This window comes from Trachypithecus francoisi, unplaced genomic scaffold (genome assembly GCF_009764315.1).
Source record: "Trachypithecus francoisi isolate TF-2019V2 unplaced genomic scaffold, Tfra_2.0 Lachesis_group8, whole genome shotgun sequence".
NCBI lineage: Eukaryota > Metazoa > Chordata > Mammalia > Primates > Cercopithecidae > Trachypithecus > Trachypithecus francoisi.
Genome location: NW_022681473.1, coordinates 120083215 through 120105802, shown reverse-complemented (window position 1 = coordinate 120105802; position 22588 = coordinate 120083215). Strand labels below are relative to the sequence as shown.

Below are 22588 nucleotides of genomic sequence, written 5' to 3'. Positions count from 1 at the left end.
AGGCAGTCGTCACAGGTCAAAGCAAGACTCAGGATCAAAAAGTAGGCACAAAGTCAGAACAACACACCTGAGGACCTAGTGATAAGGACATTTTCATTGGAAAGTTTCTCCGAGCTTGCTTGGCAGTGCTTGGAGGGCCCTATACAAGAAACTCCGCAAGCCTGTAGCTGGTCTACAGCAGTATGACTCGAGGAGGTCCCCTGGTTGTGACGGGCAGTGAGACGTCCCACTAAGGGCCTTCTCATACTCCCCGGGGTGCTGACTCTTGGGGCACTAGTTGAGAGATGGGGTCTCCTGCCCTGTAGGGGCTACCGTTTTAATGAGACTGTGCATCTTACTGAGCTATGGCTGGTTGGCTTCTGTGGGGAGGATGATACAATCTCCTTGCTATTATGTTGCCTTTATTTGTTCCATCAAAACAGTTCTGCATGGTAACGGTCACCAAGTACAGGCATAAATAGCTTAAGCCTCTGGAGAGTGTGGGGGAGGACGCTGTTAGCAATGTCTGAATTCAGCAGACATCTGATTCTACAATATTTTTCAAGGGTTTTAAAATAATTGGGTAAAACCACAAACAGTGTCTGTGGTTTGCACTCCTGCCCTCGGTTTCTAGAACGAGGCTTGATTTCATATGTTCTCAATTCAGCACATTGAACTCATTAATTTCCCCACTAGTCTTTTTATGATTTCCCTCTTCTTTGAAGTAGGAAGTTACACAGCTATAATAATGCTTTAAACCAGATCATAAATATTAAACTTACAAAAACCCTTATTGACACTGGCAAATTTTACCCTAACTGCATCTATCTAGCAGTAATTTTACAGTTAAAGAGAATGACAGAGTTAAAGAATGATCTATAAATGTCTTCCTGGTTTTTTTCTCTCCCACTTGGTCTGCCTGTCTGTGTTTAAACCACTTGCATAAGGAGTTTCTGGACACTTTTCCCCAACTGGAGGTTGTGCCACTGGTTTATCTTGGTGATAATTAATCGCTTTTTTTTCTGCATAGATTGGACCTAATGCTGTATGTTTCACAGCTACTCTGGACAGGAAGCTGGCCACTTTCCATTATGATGCAATTATTTTTTGTTCTCCCACCATCAGTGACTACTGTAATATCTTTTGCAATGGCAATTACTTGGCCCTCCTGGGATAGCTTCTTGGGTACTGGGAATTTTAATCAAGCACCTATGTTAATTAGAAAATGGTGGAGATGAGAGTGGTGCTGATTAAGCACCTTTGAATATCTATCCATTCTGGCAATGGACTGAGTTGAGTATTTATAAAGATTCAATCTTTTCAGAAAAAAAATAACTTGAGTTTCCTTCCCTTCTGTTCTTTTCTCATGGGTGTGAGTGAAGAGGAGGGGGCTGGCTAAAGGTCTGCAAGCTATCATTATTGGACACATACTATGCGTTGTTAGGGGGCCAGGAGCTTTCCGTTGGTGCACATGTTTAATCCTTGCCATATCCATGTGGGAAGGTATTATTATCTCTATTTCATAGAATCTAAAGCTCAGACTTGAGTACAGATGAGGAAGACAGTGTGGGGGAGGGCCTTTGCTTATGAATTCCCTTGATTGGCTTGGGAAATATGAGATGATCCACAGTCAACACTGATGCAAAGAGATACATTATATTATATTACATTTAATACTATAATATACACATTAAATTAAGAGAGACTTAATTTTAGAAAGGGACTGAAAATTACATCTACAGTATCAGATCCTTCCTCATTCCACAATCATTTACAAGACCCCAAAACAACTGGTGCTTTACCAGACACTAAACATAAAAGAAAATGGTGTTAGGGCGGTCGCTGGCTGCCATGATCCCTGGCATGACAGGAGCAATCAGAGGCCTCTGAGTACCTGTAAGAGGTGCCACAATTGGGAAAGGATGCAACGTGCTGTGGGATCTCAAAGAAATGTGTGAATCTCCCTGCCACAGAAATCACAAGGGGCCTTCAAACTGCTAGCATTTGAGTATGGTCTTGAAACAAGGGTAGAACTCAAACCAAAAGAAGTAGGGGGGATGATGGAAGGAGAACAAATGGGCTGTGCAAAGGTGAAGACATCTAGTATGTGGAAAATGTCAAGTTGTTGGTGTGACTGTGGTGTGTGGAGCAAACGGGGTCCAGAACCAAATCATGACAATGCTAGGGTTCATGCCAAGAAGCAAGAATGAGATTAATAAAGAGGCACATCTTCAGAGAGGTTTAGCACTACCCTAGCATGACGTAGCCAGTGAGTAGTGCAAGGGAATACAAATCCCCTTGGACCTGCCTTCAAAGCCTATCTCTTTCAGACACATTGCTGCCTTTGCTCATGGAAATGCAGTCATTGTTAGTAGCCGAAGCCTCAGAGAAGAGCCAGGCATTGCTTAATGCTCAGACCTGAAGACCCAGTTCTGGTCCTGAAGCAGAAGAATGAACAAGATAGATAATTCATACTTGGCCTCAGGAAGCAGATACAGAGTGGACACACTGACTAGTTCCCCTACCTCCCTCTGGGAAGGAATAACAGAGGAAAACTCCTTCCATTAATTGCCTCTTCTGGATTCTGATACTCTAGCAGAAGACAGGCAGGCAGCTGGCACTGCAGGAGATACCCTAGGTAGAGAGCCTGCCCTGACAAACAGCAAAAAGGCGAAGATCTCCAGTCTTGCCGTACTCCCTAGGTCCCTGTCTCCCAGAGACTTGGACGACTTCCAGATTTCATAGCACAGCCAAGACTAAAGAGTTAATTTAATCACTGAGGCCCCTTCTTGGATTATTGCAAGGATTTACAGTCCATATTGATTACTGACAGGGCAACCCAACCAAAAGGAGATTCCAAGAGTTGTCTAGAATTGGCATAGATGGATTTTTAAAAACCTTTGGCTTTCTCTCTTTCTCCCTTTTTCTTCTCAGTCCTTTTGTGTTGGGTGGTTGCCCTCTGTGGGTAAGGTGACATCGTTAGTTCCGTTTTGTCCTCTTCTCCCCTCCCCAGCTCCTCTTTGCTGAGGAAGTCTTTCTCCTCTGCCATTCCAATGATCTCAGTGCCACAGGGGCCCCGGATGCTGGTGCTGACAGGCTGCTCATTAGTGCCAGGGTGCTGCAGTCAGCCGATGGCACGCCAGAGCTCTGCTCCTGACACTTTTTCACAGTGCTGTCACTGGAGTCATGGAGCCTGCCAGCTCTGGTTGAACTCAAGCTGTGATACCTCTAGTGCCAATTAGTCCTTTAGTGTCCTGCTTGGCTGGGGAGAAGGCCTTGTCAGTGCTGACAAATAGGAAAATAGGTGGATGTATGGTGGGGTGAGGGTATTGGGGGAGGGGAGAGGGAGCATGGGGCTCAGGGCATTGGCCAGGAGAAGAGCTCTTATCCAAGGGTCACTTTGCCCTCATCAACTTGGTGCCTTTTAAAAGGAACAGAGCAGCCAAATGTCCACTGGACCTCTTCAAGTAGAATAAGAGAACTGAGGTGGGAAGGAAGAGATCTGGCAGCTGAGGAAGGTTACTGAGCCCTGCCGGTATGGAGAGTAGGGCATGCAGATGTACGCACTTCATGTTGGGTAAAGAGAAAGGCTTGCAGAACAAGGACTTGGTTTGGAATCCAATAGACCTTAAGGCTCTGCTCTAATTCTGCTCCCAGGGTCTTTATGTGACCCTAGGGAAGATCTCTTTTGATCTCTAATCCACCTTAATTCATACACCAGGAGGGAGAGAGAGGGAAGGAAAAAGAGAGAAAGAGAGAACCTGAGAAAGACACACACACACACACACACACACACACACAACCCGAGAGAAAGAGAGAGAGGGAGGAGAGAGAGAGAGAGAAGAGAGAGAGAGAGAGAGAGGAGAGAGAGAGAGTGGAAATGAATTTAAAATACTTTTCTTTTTTCTACTGATTGATTTTTTCTTTTCCTTTTTTCTTTGGTTAACCTATAAGGAATGGCAAATTTTCACATACAGTTGAACTAATCCCCCTTGTGATATCGGGATTGCCTTAGGAAATCATGGTTGGGAGTCATCCGGGGTTTAGACATAAAATACTTGGAATAGCAAGGCACCAAAAGGGCCAGATGCCCACTAGAAGGGCCAGATGAAGAGAGATTGCAATGAGTCAGCCATGACAGCAGAAGGGAGCTCATGGATGAACTACTGTCCAAGTCACCTATGAGCCTCCTCTCTTCTTGCAAAAGGAAACTTGAAAAGGAGTTTCTTCTTCAAGGACAAGTCGAGTCCTGACACAGCAGGGTCCCCTCAAGGGGACTTCAGAAAAGGCTTGGAGATCCTGTGAAGACCACAGAAAATGTCCTGGAGACTCTCCAGCAGGAAACACTTCAGGTCTCCATGCCAACATCAAAGTGAAGGAGAACTCCTTAAGGATCGAGATAGTCTTTGAACTGGGAGAACAGACATGCCCCTTTGGGGCATTGGCAAATATCAGTGCTTGTTCACTGAACTGACCAATATTTCTTAAATACTTCCTAGATGCTAGGCATTGTGCTAGAAAGAGAGAATCAAAGAGAAGTGAGATGCAAACTCTGATCTCAAAGAGCTCATGGGACAGGAACATTGCAAATAAATTGGAAATGAGGACATTCCTGTGAACAGCTCACAGGGCTTTGCTGAACCCCCCTACCAATATCTCAGTATAACGTGTTCTCTGGGTAGCCTAGATGAGGTTTTTATTGTCAGTGTCTTCTTTGATGAGAGAAAGGTGAAGGTAAGTGCACCCAAGAGAGGAGCTCCATTAGGACACTCAGTGATCCCTGACTGCAAAGGGATAGTGACACCCACAGTAATGAGACTCACTCCTTCACCTGAGTTTCATTTTGGGATCCCAGGAATGTGGCAATGTAGGAATCCTAGCCTTGTCTTTAAAGCTCTTACAATCCAACAGAAACCGGTAACATAACAATAAGGCTTTCAGAATGCTTTTCTATGAAGAGTAAGTTCCTACACAGCATCTTTTGGGGTATATTGAAAGGGATCATGTTTCCATTTACTTAGCGAAGACTCAGGAGAACCAGATAGCATTAATGTTGTTCTAGTGCAGACAGAAAGCTGAGAGTTTAAGGGCTGTGCTAAAAAACACATTCTTGAAGGTATAGATGTGGACAAAGGGCAAAGCACAGAGTCATGACACCAGGCACAGTGGGCCGTTGACTGCCCTGTTCCTTTTTTCTACCTACAGAAGGTTGAGGTTCCACCGACGGTGCCCGTGCACCTAGTACCCTATGCTAGCACTTACAAGGACTCCAGCTTGGGGTCAATAAGCCTTTATGCGGATAGAGATGGCTCCTGCTAGTGATAGTAGTGAGATGGGGGCTCTTCCTCCTTAAAAGACCAAGGTCTCTGCAGATGCAAACAACATATGCCTATCTCAAAACAGGTGTGGAGAGTCAAGGCAGGAATCTTCAAAAAGTTAACTGGCACAAGACAGGGATGGCCTCTCTCAACACTCCTATTCAACATAGTCTTGGAAGTTCTGGCTAGGACAATCAGGCAAGAGAAAGAAATCAAGGGTATCCAGTTAGGAAAAGAAGAAGTCAAATTGTCCCTGTTTGCAGATGACATGATTGTACATTTAGAAAACCCCATTGTCTCAGCCCAAAATCTCCTTAAGCTGATAAGCAACTTCAACAAAGTCTCAGGATACAAAATCAATGTGCAAAAATCACAAGCATTCTTATACACCAGTAACAGACAAACAGAGAGCCAAATCATGAATGAATTCCCATTCACAACAGCTTCAAAGAGAATAAAATACCTAGGAATCCAACTTAAAAGGGATGTAAAGGACCTCTTCAAGGACAGCTGCAAACCACTGCTCAGTGAAATAAAAGAGGACACAAACAAATGGAAGAACATACCATGCTCATGGATAGGAAGAATCAATATCGTGAAAATGGCCATACTGCCCAAGGTTATTTATAGATTCAATGCCATCCCCATCAAGCTACCAATGAGTTTCTTCACAGAATTGGAAAAAACTGCTTTAAAGTTCATATGGAACCAAAAAAGAGCCCGCATTGCCAAGACAATCCTAAGTCAAAAGAACAAAGCTGGAGGCATCACGCTACCTGACTTCAAACTATACTACAAGGCTACAGTAACCAAAACAGCAATGGTACTGGTACCAAAACAGAGATATAGACCAATGGAACAGAACAGAGTCCTCAGAAATAATACCACACATCTACAACCATCTGATCTTTGACAAACCTGAGAGAAACAAGAAATGGGGAAAGGATTCCCTATTTCATAAATGGTGCTGGGAAAATTGGCTAGCCATAAGTAGAAAGCTGAAACTGGATCCTTTCCTTACTCCTTATACGAAAATTAATTCAAGATGGATTAGAGACTTAAATGTTAGACCTAATACCATAAAAACCCTAGAAGAAAACCTAGGTAGTACCATTCAGGACATAGGCATGGGCAAGGACTTCATGTCTAAAACACCAAAAGCAATGGCAGCAAAAGCCAAAATTGACCAATGGGATCTAATTAAACTAGAGAGCTTCTGCACAGCAAAAGAAACTACCATCAGAGTGAACAGGCAACCTACAGAATGGGAGAAAATTTTTGCAATCTACTCATCTGACAAAAAGCTAATATCCAGAACCTACAAAGAACTCAAACAAATATATAAGAAAAAAACAAACAACCCCATCAAAAACTGGGCAAAGGATATGAACAGACATTTCTCAAAAGAAGACATCCATACAGCCAACAGACACATGAAAAAAGGCTCACCATCACTCGCCATCAGAGAAATGCAAATCAAAACCACAATGAGATACCATCTCACACCAGTTAGAATGGCAATCATTAAAAAATCAGGAAACAACAGGTGCTGGAGAGGATGTGGAGAAATAGGAACACTTTTACACTGTTGGTGGGACTGTAAACTAGTTCAACCATTGTGGAAAACAGGTGGTGATTCCTCAAGGATCTAGAACTAGAAATACCATATGACCCAGCCATCCCACTACTGGGTATATACCCAAAGGATTATAATTCATGCTGCTATAAAGATGCATGCACACATATGTTTATTGCAGCACTATTCACAATAGCAAAGACTTGGAACCAACCCAAATGTCCATCAGTGACAGACTGGATTAAGAAAATGTGGCACATATACACCATGGAATACTATGCAGCCATAAAAAAGGATGAGTTTGTGTCCTTTGTAGGGACATGGATGCAGCTGGAAACCATCATTCTCAGCAAATTATCACAAGAACAGAAAACCAAACACCACATGTTCTCACTCATTGGTGGGAGTTGAACAATGAGATCACTTGGACACAGGAAGGGGAACATCACACACTGGGTCCTATTGTGGGGAGGGGGCAGGGGGGAGGGGGGATGGATAGCACTAGGAGATATACCTAATGTAAATGACAAGTTAATGGGTGTAGCACACCAACATGACACATATATACATATGTAACAAACCTGCACATTGTGCACATGTAACCCTAGAACTTAAAGTATAATTATAATTAATAAAAAAAAAAAGTTAGTGCACTTCCTCTTTGAATTCTGAGAAATTCAGGAAGGGAACTAAAAAGGCATAATGCCAGTAATAATATATGGAAATTATTTCAAACACTCAATGAAAGTGCCAAGAGGTGGCCTTGTAGGCCCTACCTCCCTCTCTGTACTGGACATGGACAAATGACATTTTCTCCATCTGATATAAAATACTACACAGGGCCCTCCATCTCCTTTTCCACCTGATGGTCACTCCTAAGCTGCCCTATATCAAAGTGTATGAGCCACGTCTAAAAAAGTCCTTAACATTTCTGTACTCCTTTCCACATGGTAGTCAAGACTAGATATACACAATCTAAAGAGATTTATATAAGTTTATCACAAGCAACACCACATGAGTGATAATGAAGGAAAAAAGGACTTTTAAGACATGTACAGAACAAACAAATCAGTCTGGAGAGAAAAAATGCAATGAAGTCATCAGGGTTGCGGAAAGAGCTCAGCCCTGATCAGCTCTTCACCCAGGGATTTGGCGGGTTCACATGTAAGAAAGATCTTGATGGAAATGTGATCGACCCTCGAAGAATGACATAAAAGATGACAACAGAACTCTTTCTTTGGAGCCTCTGCTAAGGTGCACATCTTCTTCTCCGAGGAACCCCAAGCCCGTCCTGGTTTATTTAGCACAAGCCTCCTTTAGGAAATACTACTGGGGAAACATGAAGGCCTGACTGCTGAGGGTCTCCAGCTTCAGTTCATATCGGGCGCAGTCCAGTGACATCTCTGATCTCCAAAGAATCAGTCACTGGGAGGCACCCTGGTGAGTTCCGATGGGATTTGTTATTGCTTGGCATGTCTCATCAATTTGAATCTGGGATAGCTAAACTGGACCTGAGATCCGGAAATTGCTGTTCATGTAAATTAATCCGCAGGTAGATTCTGATTGTCCTGCTTCTCTTTCCTTGATCCATCTTCTGTTTCCATAGCAGCTAAAACCTCAGTAAAATGGGACACCTGGCTCAGCCTCAGGCAAAAGTTCCCTGGGGAAATGAGTCTGTTCGATGGCCACAAAAGGGGAGACAAAAGACTCTAATACAGCCTTGTGAACATCAGCCAGGCAAACCCAAGGGGCCCAAACGTCAGAGGGGAAGGCAACAAACAATTGCAAGGAGGGGAGAGAGAATGTGGAAAAGAATGAAATCAAAGCAGAAACATTTCAGAGGCTGCAAGAGAAAGTCAAAGCATAGAACAACAACAAAAATAACTTATAGGGAAGTTATAGGCATAAAATGGCAGGACGAAAAGCAGATGCATGCAGGAGAAGCAGGGGAAGAAACGCCCAGAAAAGGACAAAGAACTGGCCAGAGGAGGGAAGGAGAAGAGACATCAAACAGTAGACAGAGCCTCTGACATCAGGCACAGGAAGCCTACCCTGATAATAAATGTTCTGCAGACTCCAAAGGCACAGACTGGGCTGGCATCCGCTAGCACTGGGGACGCACATCAGGCTGTGATGAATGGTGCACACTGCAGACTTAGCGTGCATCTGTCTGAATGGCCCCTCCTTCAGAAGGGCCCAGGGCCGTTCTCCACCACTAATGATCTCATGCACAACTGAAGCTTCCTCCCCGATTTTGGGCCAGTCCACATGGGAGGTCATTTCAAATGGAGAGATTGGCAGACATGTGAATAGCTTTCACAGCCCCCTTGTTCACAGTGATAGTGTCAAGAATGGTGGCCCAGGATAGCTCCCGGGAATTCAGGCCACACACAACTGAGTATGTCACACCTTCTCTGAGAACATTCATCAGGGCCAACTGTCACTGCCTGGAATTTGGTATTTGGGGCCCTTTCATAGTCTTACTCTGATTTATTAAAATGTTGAAGTAGAGTGGACACTGTCATGCACGGCCACCTTCGGGAGCAGAGGACTTCCGCCTCACAGAAGGACCTGCTGCTGGTGGACGGCCCTCGGTGGTCCGCCCCTTGCGTCTCATGTGAAGAGCGACGCCTGGCCCACAGTCACACCTGTTTGGGGATCAGCCTATATTTGGACTGCTGTGCCAGTGTAGAGGACTAGCTCCATCACCTCAATAAGGGAACCTTCTGAAGGGCAATCCTAGCTTCAGAGCTCCCCGTAGGCTCAGCCGAGATGTCCCACCGCGCTGCATCACAAGCCAGCTTCCAACTTGCCCAACTCTGTTTCCCGCTTTTCCCTTCCACGGCAGTGGAGACCAAAAGCACCCCCTAATATGCGTTTTTCATGCCAATCACACACTTTCATCCATCTGTGCACACCTGCATATATAGACATCCATAATCACATACACACATTTCACATTAATCAGCAATAAGCAACACAATTAGGGACCACTATTCATATCTCTGCACAAATATCTTCTTTTCAGAGCCCTTCTCTGAAGAAAGCTCTTGTCATTCTGTCAACACATCCTGTTCTATTTTCTCACCCTTAATACCACCTGTTATATTGCATACTCTTTTTTTTTATCATCTGTCTCATGAGAATGTGAGCTCGTGAGAGTGAAAACGTCACCTCTTTGGCTTATTGCTGTAACCTCCAGTGCCTGGAAGAGAGGCTGGACTATTGCAAGCACTCAATAAATATTTAAGAATGAAATATTTTTATCTTTTTTGTTCCCAAATAAAAGCTAGCTCAATAATAAATGACATCTTGTCTCAAATTCTAAAGGTTTTAATGTTCAATCCATGAAAGCACAAAACAACACTTTGGTCTACATAACATCTGAGCTTCAGATAAAGTAAATTTTTGCAATTTAGTCACATATTAAGTTATATTTGTTCTCTAGGATCAATCAGAGTAAAACAACAACAAAACCACAGAAACAGCTCGTGAGCAGATTTTTGGCAAGGCTGCAGAGGCACAGACTTGGACAGTCTCCTTTTAGGAACATGGCCATTTAAAGCCCACCCACCATTATGTGTTTTCTTGCTTTTAAAACAACCAGCTGAACAACTGCCACTAAAGCTTCGTTCCATCATCAAACAACATGTAACGTCCACCCAGAACACCTTACCACCATTTCACCCGGAGACAACAGGGATTAATTTCCAAGGGACTGGAGAGACACTGAGGGATGAATTCTGAAATCTTAGAGGATATGCCTGTTTTGCAGAGAACATCAATGATGTCTGCAGAACCATGAGTATATTACCATCAAGCCATCAAAAACGTAGACTCCTTTGGAGGAGGTATCAGCACCCATAACCTCCTACCAAGGACCCCAAATTCCCCCATTTATCCTCCTGATGCAATGCACCAAACTGTTCTCTTACCTTTGGGGGAGATGTGTCTCCAAGTAACTGTAGGCTCTGGTCTACCCGTTGCTATGCAGGTGAGGCTGATATTGTTTCCTTCATTAATGGAGATATCTGAAGAAATCTCTACAATTTTGGGAGATACTGTGGAGACAAGACAGAATGAAAATAAAAATCCTGCTGAAACATTTCTTAGTTGTCTTCACATGGTAGTTGGCAGAACAGCCCAGAAAGTAAAATAAATGGACTATAGTAAGGTAATGATGAGAAATTAGAGGAATTACATTAAATATCAAAAAAAGTCTTACCCCGAATTTAGCTTTGATTTCCTTTTATTTAAATACAAAGTCAGGGAGTCCGAATGGGAATAAATTCTACCGCAACACTGCAATAGCTATTCTCCTAGCCTCCACCCTCTTCCTGTATCTACTCACCCCCACCCACCTCCAACACATATCCACCAGCCATCCTCCACACTGAATTCAGCGACGTCTTGAAAGAATGAAATTCTGACCATATCACATCTCTGTCTAAATAGCTCCAGTGGCTCCCCATGGCCACCTGGTCATAGCTCGACTCCTTCTAGGCATGAGGCCATGCAGAATCAAGCATCAGCCTACATTTCCATGGCCATCCCCAGTGATCCCACCTCTGCTGACTCCCTTGTTGTCCCCAGAACATCATGCCCTGTCTGGGCATTAAGGATTTGGGTCCATATTGTTCCTTATATCCTTCCTGGACAACTCCCAACCATCCTCATTTTTATTTTTATTTTGAGACAGGGTCCTACTTTGTCACCCAGGCTGGAGTGCAGGGGTACAAATATGGCTCACCGAAGCCTTGACCTCCCCTGCTCACGCAATCCCACCTCAGTCCAAGTAGCTGGGACTGCAGGCATGTGCCACTATTCCTGGTTAATTTTTATTTTTTTTTATAGAGACAAGGTTTTGCCATGTGCCCAGACTGGTCTCAAACTCCTGAGCTCAAGCAATTCACCAGCCTCAGCCTCCCAAAGTGCACTCTCAGCCATCCTTAAGGCCCAAAGCAAATGCCACTTTCTTTGTTGAAACTTTCCCTACCCTCTACACTTCTCTGCCCTTTTGGACACTTCAAATTGCTGCTTCTTCATCCATGTGCCCAGAGCACATTCTATACACCTGGTGGGGAATGGAATAAAACCTCAGTTAGCCACTATCTCTCTCTCTCTCTCTCCCTTGCTCGCTCTCTCGCTCTCTCTCTCTCTCTCTCTCTCTCTCTCCTTTCTCCACTAAATGACTCCCCCTAGGGAGGGAAGGGGTTCTTTCTAATAGGTCAAGTTGGAGACAGGATGTCTACTTCCTTTGGTCTTCTATTTTGGAACCTTCTGAAGCTTACATTATGTTGTGTTCCTCTACGTGCTTATTTTCAGAAGCAGCAATGCACAAGGACTGGATAGGGCCTGCGGAACATCCAGCCATTGCATGTGTGTGCCTGTTTCTTTCTGGGGTCCAGTCATGGAACCTCATCGTTGCTGCACATCTGAGCCTAATTCTCCAGTCTCAGCTTTACTACTAATAAACATGTGATATTTGGTTCCATGTGTCTACTTATCTGTCTTATGTGTTTTAGCATTCAAGTGAATGGAGTAAAGATGTCATTTATTGAGCTCCCAAACTCCAATTCTAGACACTTATTTCACTATGCTATGGTTATGTGCTTAGCATCACCCACTAGGCCATGAGCTTTCTGATGACCTGAACGATGTGTTACTTATATTTGTATCCACACTAAGAGCTCAACAAATATTTAAAGAATTGAGTCAAAATGGTTATTCAAGGGAACCACCTTCCCAACCTGTGTGCAACATGTCCATAACAACCTCAGAGCTGGGTCATTGGCAGATATTTTTTCAATCCTACTGATGCTGGTTTTGACTTCTTAGTTCTTGGCAAGTTAAGTGTCCCCTCCATTCCAGCACTCTTCTGTTTCTTCATGTTATATTCTTGCCTTGAATAAGTACTCCTCAGAGCCACCATGCTGTGCAATTCTAGAGCACACCATCCACCTGGCTTACAATGTGATCTGGCCTGCTGGAGATCCCAGGGAAGCTGCGTGATGACTTTATTGCTTGTTGCAAGGTCAGAGTGGCGCCCTCACACTCAAATCAGATGGGTTTGCAAATTTTAATGCTGGTCTTTCCTCTACTTGAACCATTACTCACTCATTCCTAGTTGTGTTGGATCTTTTCCTTCATGAAAAGGGGGTATTATAAAGATATCTTAGCCTTCTTCCCCTTGTCTCCTCCAGTGTTACCTTCCATGTATGTCCTGCATCCACCCAACTGAAACGTTCATCATTAATAAGCATGTGCTGTACTTATCTGTGCTGCACTGAGCTGTCTCCTTATCCCCATGCCCTTGTTGCTGACTTCAGTGCTCACACCCTTCTCTGTGCCTATCCACATCTGTTAACATTGTTCAAGATCTGAGAGAATTAACACCCCTTTGATAAGGCTGTTCAGGTGATCCTCAAGAGAATATGACCTCTCCTTCCTGGGGATTCCACAGCACTGTAGTGTCTCCTGTATGGCATTTAAAGTAAACTCCTATGTAACATGTGCCCCACCTTTCCTTTTATACTATAAATTACATTAATATAAGATATTAAACAAGATCCTCACTTAACTTTTTAAGTTTTTGCTGTCCTAACTAGGGGATGTTACACAGAGTAAGCACCAGTTAATCATTTTTAGATTTCCATCCTCATTGAGCTTCAGATAGCGAGGCAGTGTGTGTGTGTCTCCACACATGCATGCACACACACACACACTTAATTGCACTCCCATAAGCATTTGGTGGGACAGAAATAATGGAGAGCGGACATGGACAAGGGTTGGAGGAGACAGAACACTAGCTCTATAATCTGGGACTTTTAAGCCATAACATTGCAATTTATGGTTGTGTCATTTTAAAAGCTACATCGAGCCTTCCAGGACAGAAAGGTAATTGATGAGTTAATGACTGAGCATTTGATTTGCTGACTGCCTGAAGGGTACAAACTTCTAAATTCTCTTAGTTCTGGAATCATTTAAACTGATCATTGCAAAAATAGACACTTCGATGTGTTTTATTCACGGAGTTTTAACTAGAGCATTCGCATCTCACACACCAGCCACCTCCCCCTCCACCCCCCAACACCAATCCATACATCTGCTGGGCCCTGTCCCTCCTCACTTTTGGCACCCGCACAGACTTGCTTGCTTCCTGGAGGACAGGCTGCCTGCAGAATGTCTGTGCTGGCCTTGCAGACACTGCTTCAACTGTGCAGGTAAGTAATTTATTGATCTGTAAAGCACTCCGAGAAGCTCTGCAAGGGATTATGTCACGCCAACGCCATCCAATAAAATAAAAAATGATGGACTTTGTGAACACAGGGTGATTTAGGGTTTGTAGTTGGAAGTGTACTTAAAGTACATTTTAAGTGGAAATCAGGCCGGGTAATGAATTACTCTTGCTTTGGAAGGGCTTACTGTGAGTTCATTTTCCTGGCTTCCTACATGATAGCTAATCTGCTAATCATACACTAGAGAACAATGGACAGTCCCCAAGTAGGATAGAAGGTGGTTTGGGCCAGAGCTGTCAGTGCAGTAAGTATATTAAATAAGACAATTGCACCTCATGCTTGGAAGAATCATCTAGAATTGTCTCCCCGCACTAATAACTGGAAAATATCCAACGCATGAGGTAGAAGTTGGAGAAGTGCTTGCTGTCCTTTAAATTCTGCCTAAGAATACAGTTTGAAGGAGGCAAACTGCCCCTGGGTGAGTGAGAAAGACAGACCATTCATGGCATAGAGATGAAGTGGTTTGACCAGGGGAGCAATCCCAATGATCAAAAACAAATTGGCATATGCCTAAGATGCTATGGGAGTCAAAATATGATTTTCTAGGTGGCAACTTCTCACTGTCAGTATTCAAGACTACATTGAATTGATTAGGGTGCACTGTGGTTTTAGCTAAGCCATCCTCATAAGGAAGCTTCTGACCAAATATGAGATAGGGCTACTTGTATTTTTATATTGTTTCCATGGATACATTCTGTATCTGACTTCCCATCATTCGAAGTGATCATTCAGACTGTTAGAAACATACTAGGATTGTTTTGCTTATTTTCATTCATTTACTCCTTCTTCAATATTCATTGATCACTTTCCATACACCAGCATTGTGCTAAGCACTAGAGACATAAACTAAATAAGATACCATCCTTTTCTTCAAGGAGTTCACAGCCTCAAGATATAAAAACAGATGCAGAAGCCTAATATTCTAATGTATGGTGACACAGAATGGTGAATCAGGTGTTATGGGGACACAGAGGATAGACATCTAAGCCAACCTTGACATGGATGTCACAAGAGGCTTTTTAGATATGTGATACCTAAGTTAAGCCCTAGGAGTAAGTAAAAAGTAATCATATCTGGAGAGAAAAGGAAGAAAGATATCCGAGGCAAAGGAGACAAGATAAGGCAAGCACTATTAGTAAGACATTTTATGGCCAGGCATAATTGTTAATGGAAGAAGTCTACTTTAGAGGAGCAGTCCCCAACCTTGTTGGCACCAGGGATAGGTTTCATGGAAGGTAATTTTTTCCATGAACTGGGGATGGGGGAAGGAATGGTTTCAGGATGATTCAAGCACATTACATTTATTATGCATTGTATTTATATTATTATTACATTGTGATATTGCAATATATAATGAAATAATTATACAGCTCACCATAATGTAGAATCAGTGGAAACCCTGAGCTTGTTTTCCTGCAACTAGAGGGTCCCATCTGGGGGTGATGGGAGATAGTGACAGATCATCAGGCATTAGATTTTCACAAGGAGTGCACAACCTAGATCCCTCGCAAGGGCAGCTCACAATAAGGGTTCATGCTCCTATCTAATGCTGCCGCTGATCTGACAGGGGCCAGAGCTCAGGCGGTATTGCCAGCAATGGGGAATGACTGTAAATACAAAAGAAGGCTCCACTCACTCACCCACCAGCTGCTCACCTCCTGCTGTGCGGCCTGGTTCCTAACAGGCAACAGAGCATTATCAGTACATGGCCTGAGGTCTGGAGACCCTTGCTTTAGAGGCTGGGCCAAAAGTCATTCAATGAACATTTTGTGAACACCTACTGTTACACAATGGTGTGCTAGGTATATGAAGAACACGCAGACACACACCAATTTGCCTGGCCCCCTATGAACTTGCAATCTGTTTCGGGAGACAGGGCATATAAACATTCCAGAGAGTTGAATAATAAGGCAAAATATGTTGGAAAATTGTGCATGATTGAATGTGAATGAAGAGTACAAACTTTAAGTGCTATGAGTTACTAGGAGGGAGGACAATAGCTAGCGAGAGTATCAGAGATGGCTTCACCTCAAATTGGAGTTTATTTTAAGTATCAATGAATGAGAAATAGGCATCTAGGCAGAAAAAGTGAAGCTGTTTCAAATGGGACAGAATTGCATGGGCACAGATGGGAAGGCAGAAATCCATGAACTGAGGAAGTACAATGTCTACTGACTACAAGAGGCAACGCAGAGCAGGGGCTGAGATCCAGCTTTACTATGTTCTAACTGGGCAACTTTGGCCAAGTTACTTCACCTGCCTGTGTCTTGCTCTCCACATTTATAAAACGGAGCTAATAATTGTCTGAACCTCATAAAGACTCTTTCAAAGACATAGGAGTAAGTTATGAAATGCATTGAGAACAGTTTCAGGCAATGTGAAGTGCTCAATGAGTGAGTTTTAATATCGCATGTGCTTGGCAAACACATATATGCAGTGTCAACACAGAATGGACAGTCCATAAATTTTGACAGAATCAATGAAAAATGGGATACAAGATCATTAAGTGAACAAGAGCCATACGATAGAAGGGCCTGAATGCCTAGCACCTAGATTTTAGCTCTATCCTATAGGCAGTGGCAAGCATTTGAATTTTTTTTAAAGAATGTTGTAATTTTTTAAAAAATGTATTTTAAAGAAAAGAATCTGTTAACATTGTGTCAGATGGAGTAAAACAGACAGAAACTGGAGTCACAGAAATCAATAGACAGTGATGTTCAAAGCCTGGATTAAACTGTTGGCTCTGAAAAGATGAAAAGCAAGGGATGGATTGGAGAGCAATGCCCAGGAAAAATGCGCAAATGCTTGCTAGGAGGACGACCAGGGAGATGCGGTCAAGCAGGAATGCCATTCTGTTCAGTAGCATCTGGATGGCTGCACAGGGAGATCCTAGACCTTCCAAGGGGAACTACTTTTGGGGAGAACAATAGTGTAATTAATTCTGTCTTAGACTTGCTGATGGTGAGATGATAAGGGACATCCAGGAAGAATATTACTATCACGTTAGCAGTTGGAATCAGAGGATCGGAGGTCTGGGCAAGATCCCAGTTTGAGAATCCACATGAAAGGTGAAGAGCAGAGGGTGAGAACTGATGTGCCAAGAGTAAATTAGACCTGCTAAGAGTGGTTGAGTCCTTTGAAAAGGTCATCGGCTTTTCCCTATCGGCATGTATGTGGTGCCTCCTGGCTTCTGAGAGCTGAATCTAGAAAATATACCAATTATAGAAACAGAAAGACCAAGGAGTGGTTAGGATATGTTTAGGAAGAAAGACAGAAGCCAAAGGAGCCATGCTGTTTGGATACAGTTGCACGTTTGAGACACTATGTTAATGTTTAATCTGGCTCTTATTGAATTTTAATTCAAACGTGTAAATAATTAAATAAGATAATTATTAAAACAGTATTCTGAGGAACTTCCCTACTCTTGGTTTAGCTTCCACTGCCCAGGTGTTGAGTTTTAATAATTATGTCATTAATAAATAGCAATTTGCTGTTTTTAGCACACAGTGGATATCCTATTAAATCCAAATTAGGATGCTTTATTAAGCACTGTGCAGTCCTGTGGGGCTGAGAATGCACATACACCACTTGGACCAGGTAACTGCACAGCACATGCAGATCTACAGATCCCTGACGGCTTCCTCGGCTGGCAGCGGAGTTTCCCCTCCTGCCTCTCCTGTCCTGAAGATTGGACATGCCCATATCTCCTCAGGGCAGTTCTCACAGCATGGGCTGCTTCACCGCTAAGGCCTCTTTAGGGACCTTTGCTTTACATAATTAACAGGACAAATCTGGAGCACTCTTAACCTTTCTGGCTTCCAGATCACGCGCAGAGACACCAAGGCCTGTGAGAACAGCCTGGTGCATGAATGTCCAACCCAGATCGGAAAGGTTGGAAAGATGCAACCAAGTGGGTGTTGGTTTTGAGAAAAATCCATATTTTCCCAAGGGCCAAGCAAAGCCTAGGCACAGCTGAGTGGTTGAGGTGGGATTCAGGCTGCGGCGAATGTGCATGGTTAGGACTTCCCTTCTCTCATCCAGACTGAATGGCGAGATGAATGTGTCATGGAGCATGCAGGCAAATTCCTTATTTGGTCTCAAAGGCCCTGCACACTCTGGACGCCACCTCCCTCTGCATGCTCTTCCCACAGCATTCTCCCTTTCGCACCCTGCTGGCCACCTGTCCTCTTCAAATGCCTCAAGCCCACCTTCGACTCAGTCCTTCACACTTGCCTTTCTCCTGCTGCTCACACTGGTTCTGTCTAATTCTTTCAATTTCAGCTCCTCACCGAAGCCTTCCTCAAACCCCCTTTCTACAAGAGAACCCCCAGCCTGCCTGGCTTGCTACATAACTGTCTGCCTCTCCTAAGTACAATGTAAGCTCTGTTGGTGTCCTGTTCATTGAAATGGTCAGCACATCATCATAATGCCTGGCATCGTTTGTGTTCAACAATTTTTTGAGCGAATGAATTACTATATTCTCTCAAGGCTATATGCAAATGCAAATAAACTGAAATGACTGAATTTCCTCAAGATCTTTAAATTACTCCCAAGGACTGTTAGCGAACATAATGATGTTGATAATTACCATTTATTAAATACCTGCGGTGTAACAGGTGTTTGGCTATCATACCTTTATTTTATTTTTCACTGTATGAACCCCACAAATAGATATTCTCTCTAAGGCAGCCAACTGCCCAGGCCTACCTGGAATTGGAGGGTTTCTTGAGACATAAAACTTTCACTGCTGAAACCAAAAGCATTTCAGGCAAATGGGGATGCACTGGTCATCCTAATTATTTCCCACACTTTACAGATGAGGATACTGATACTCAGAGGAGTCAAGGAACTTGTTCAAGGACATACAGCTGAAAATTGCAATGTTTTTTTTGTTTTGTTTTGTTTTTTTGGAGACAGAGTCTCGCTCTGTTGCCCAGGCTGGAGTGCAGTGGCGCGATCTAGGCTCACTGCAAGCTCTGCCTCCCGGGTTCATGCCATTCTCCTGCCTCAACCTCCAGAGTAGCTGGGACTACAGTCACCTACCACCACACCCGCCTAATTTTTTTTTTTTTTTTTTGCATTTTAGTAGAGACGGGGTTTCATCATGTTGGCCAGGATGGTCTCAATCTCCTGACCTCGTGATCCCCTCACCTTGGCCTCCCAAAGTGCTGGGATTACAGGCTTGAGCCACCGCAAAGTGTTTTCTTAAATAGAAATAATATGGGTTAGAAAAATAGCAAATGCACATGGAATCATAGGAATATACATGAAGAATAAACAAACACCAATACCTATATATTTGTGGACACGTACACACTGTGCAACTACTATGTATTGAATCTTTGCAGGGATGAATCTTGAATGCATTACTAGATAATTGTATCCTGTATAAGAATCCTATGGGGCAGCACTATTGTTATTCCAATTGCCCGATGAAGAAACTAAGGATTAGTAGCATTTTAGTAATGTGCTCAAGGTCGCCCAGCTAACAAGTGGTGAATGTGGGACCTAAATGAAGGTCATATCTGATTCCAACTATGTTTTCATCACACAGAGTTCAGTCCAGTAAAATGCAGATCTCAACCCAGTGGCCCTTGGGTTTTGCTGAATGCACCCACACATAGGAGGTCCTGTTCCTTTCACGTATCCACGAGAACATCTGTATGCCCATGGTATAGTGAACAAAGGGAGTACTCCCCATTGCTACCTATACGGTGTTATTCTTTGCCACAAGAGTAGATGGGATGTTTAATAAATATATTTTTGGATCTTCCCACATTTGCAAAAATATTTAATCCTCATTCTTCTCCCTCCCTCCCTCCCTCCCTCCCTTCCTTCATTCCTTCCTTCCTTCTTTTCTTCCAAAACATTTGTATGATAGAATTTACATCCAGCATTGTGGGATCCCTAAGGTCTCGTTTAATACCAAAGAACCCTAAGCTTCATACCCGAAGCCGAGGTTTTAAGCCCACACCCCACAGTTACTAGCTGTATAAGTGCATGGTCATCATTTGAGTCTCTGATTATATTCATTATATATCAATACCTATCTTTTCTCCTCAGAATAGACATTCTGTGGATCAGATTAAAATGTGAAAAAATCACTTTTTATACATAAAGCATTACTCAAATGTCATTTCTTAGTGTTACTAAAAATGTGTACCTCTAGAGACCAATATGAAGAGAAATAGAGATTTTTAGTGCAGTAGGGGACTGTTTTGGTTTGGACGTTGGGATGGACAGCACCCCCTGCTGATGTGCTCATGGTCTGAGGACAAACAGCATCTTTAAATGAGGACTCAGGCCCCAGGCTAGGATGTGCTGTGCAACAGGACCCCATTCTTCTGCCAGCAATGCGCTTGCTGCCATGCTTTTCAAGAAGGGAAGGGTCAGATTACAGACATCCCGAATTCCAAATGAGAGCTTGAAAATGCTCCTTACTAGCATAACCTGGGTGGATTATTATTCTCTTCACCAGAACCCTCTTGTCACTTGTTACATCTCATTCCTTCTCTCTCCTTCCGTAGTAAAACCCTTCATGTTTGCTAGAAAATCCTGAAGCCCTGGGAAAAAATCCTAGTGATTTATTCGGGATTAGTCATAAACCAGTGGTTCTGAAGATTGGAACTTGCGCCTTTCAGGATCAGCTGAAATGTGGAAGGAAGTCTTTATGAGCCTCTTGACCCAGGTTTAGTCGTTCCTGATGGAGACATACGAGAGTGAAGCCCACACCACTCTCTCCTCATTCCATGCCTCTGGGCTTCAGGGCATAACGGTCAAAATTGAATTTCACAGCAACTACCTATAATCATAAGTGCCCCATTATGTGGGTCACAGCGAAGAAATTACTAAGAAGTGTCTCTTCATCAATTTTTTAACATGGAAACATAAGGGACGTATCGGTGATCATGATGTGGACCTGCCATCCAGACAGAGCCAGCTGTTTCCCAGCTGTGCGTGTTTTCCACGTACGGCGGTGCACGCTTTGGGTTGGGTGTACATGACTGGCTTTATTGCCCTCCACCGCCAGGCCTCGCTCTTTAGGGACCAGTTCACGAAGGGAGGAGAGATGGGGTGGGAAGAGAAGAAACACGAACACCCATGCTGAGCGCTTTGCCGGGTGTTCCACATTTGCTGCTCCCTTGTAAATCCTCACTGGAACTCCTAAGGCATGATCCCCCACTGCGTAGTCGAGAAACTGAAGCTCGGAGAGGTTACACAACTAATCCAAAACCACCATGCAGAATGTCAGACACATTGCAGATTCTCTAATAAGGTGTCCCTGAAAACTGACAGCCAAAATGTACACGAGCCAAAGATCCTCAAAACTTGAAATAATGTCACAACGAGAAAGGAGTCAAGTAATCTAATTCATTACATGATTTCACGAAGAAGAGAACAAAAGTAAAAATATAGGAAATATGACTTTTTAATATTATTCCTCATGGGAGAAAACGAGTATTTGTTGAAGACCTAATAAGGGCTTCCCATCTACTCTTCCTTTTAATCCAGGAAACGGAGGTTTTACCCCGCTAATGACGTTCTCAAAGCCACTGAGCCTGAAAGTGGCTGTTCTCAGACCTAAGCTCTTCCTACAGGGATTTGGGATCAAATAAAATATGTAGGTATAATTGAAAGCACTTAGTGAATTACTAATCACTCTGCAAATGAATGCTATTGTGATTGAGATAATTCAGAGTTCAATCAATTCGTGGTAAACAGCATAATTGTTTGCTGTAAAAACCAACCCTGATGTGCTGTCCAGGATTTATTTATAGCGCTTAGCAGTATCTCCTGACATGCCTGGTTTCTTCACATCCATCCTCTCCTCAGAGCCAGGGGCTGGCAAGAGAGTTGTGACACCACTGTTTCTAATTTCTTCTCACCAGGAATTGCTTATTCCTGTAGTTCCCAAGAGCCATAGCCTTGCCATATCCTCTGAGGCTCAACCGCAAGGCCTCGTTACGTTGTAGCTTTTGCTCTCTTGGCATCTGGCACCTTCCTGTGACTTTCCCTTCCCAAAGCAAGAATGCAGGTGATGTTCATGAAACTCAAGTGACCAGATACCATAAGCTATGTCATGGTGACTGCCACTTCTATCATATACCAGACTCCATTAGTTGCTTCTCTCCCCTAGATGGACTTTTTGCACAATCTCCAAAAGATCTTCATAGAAATAGAACAAGACCCCATTCAATCAGGCTCAGAGAACTCATGGGTAGGGGGTGCCCCTGGCAGCTCCAGCCTCAGCTAGCGGGACGCTCTAGGTACATATACTTCCGTTCTAGTCCTAAGGACTTCAGCCTCTGTAATCCCACTGCATTTTCAATAGGGGTCATTTGTCTGCAAAATCAGGAAGATGTTAGCTAACTCTGCCCCTTGGATATTCTTGCTTCTGTTCAGAAACCCACCTCATA

At 43.4% G+C, this 22588-nt stretch overlaps 1 protein-coding gene across 6 annotated transcripts in view; it reads right to left on the bottom strand.

Annotated features, from left to right (window-relative positions):
• Positions 1-22588, bottom strand: part of NTM (neurotrimin) — a 963524-nt gene that overhangs the window by 118558 nt on the left and 822378 nt on the right. For all 6 annotated transcript variants that reach the window (XM_033204656.1, XM_033204657.1, XM_033204658.1 and 3 more), the window contains one exon: positions 10809-10934. In XM_033204656.1, coding sequence (XP_033060547.1) covers positions 10809-10934 — 126 coding nt within the window. The remainder of the gene's footprint in view (positions 1-10808; positions 10935-22588) is intronic.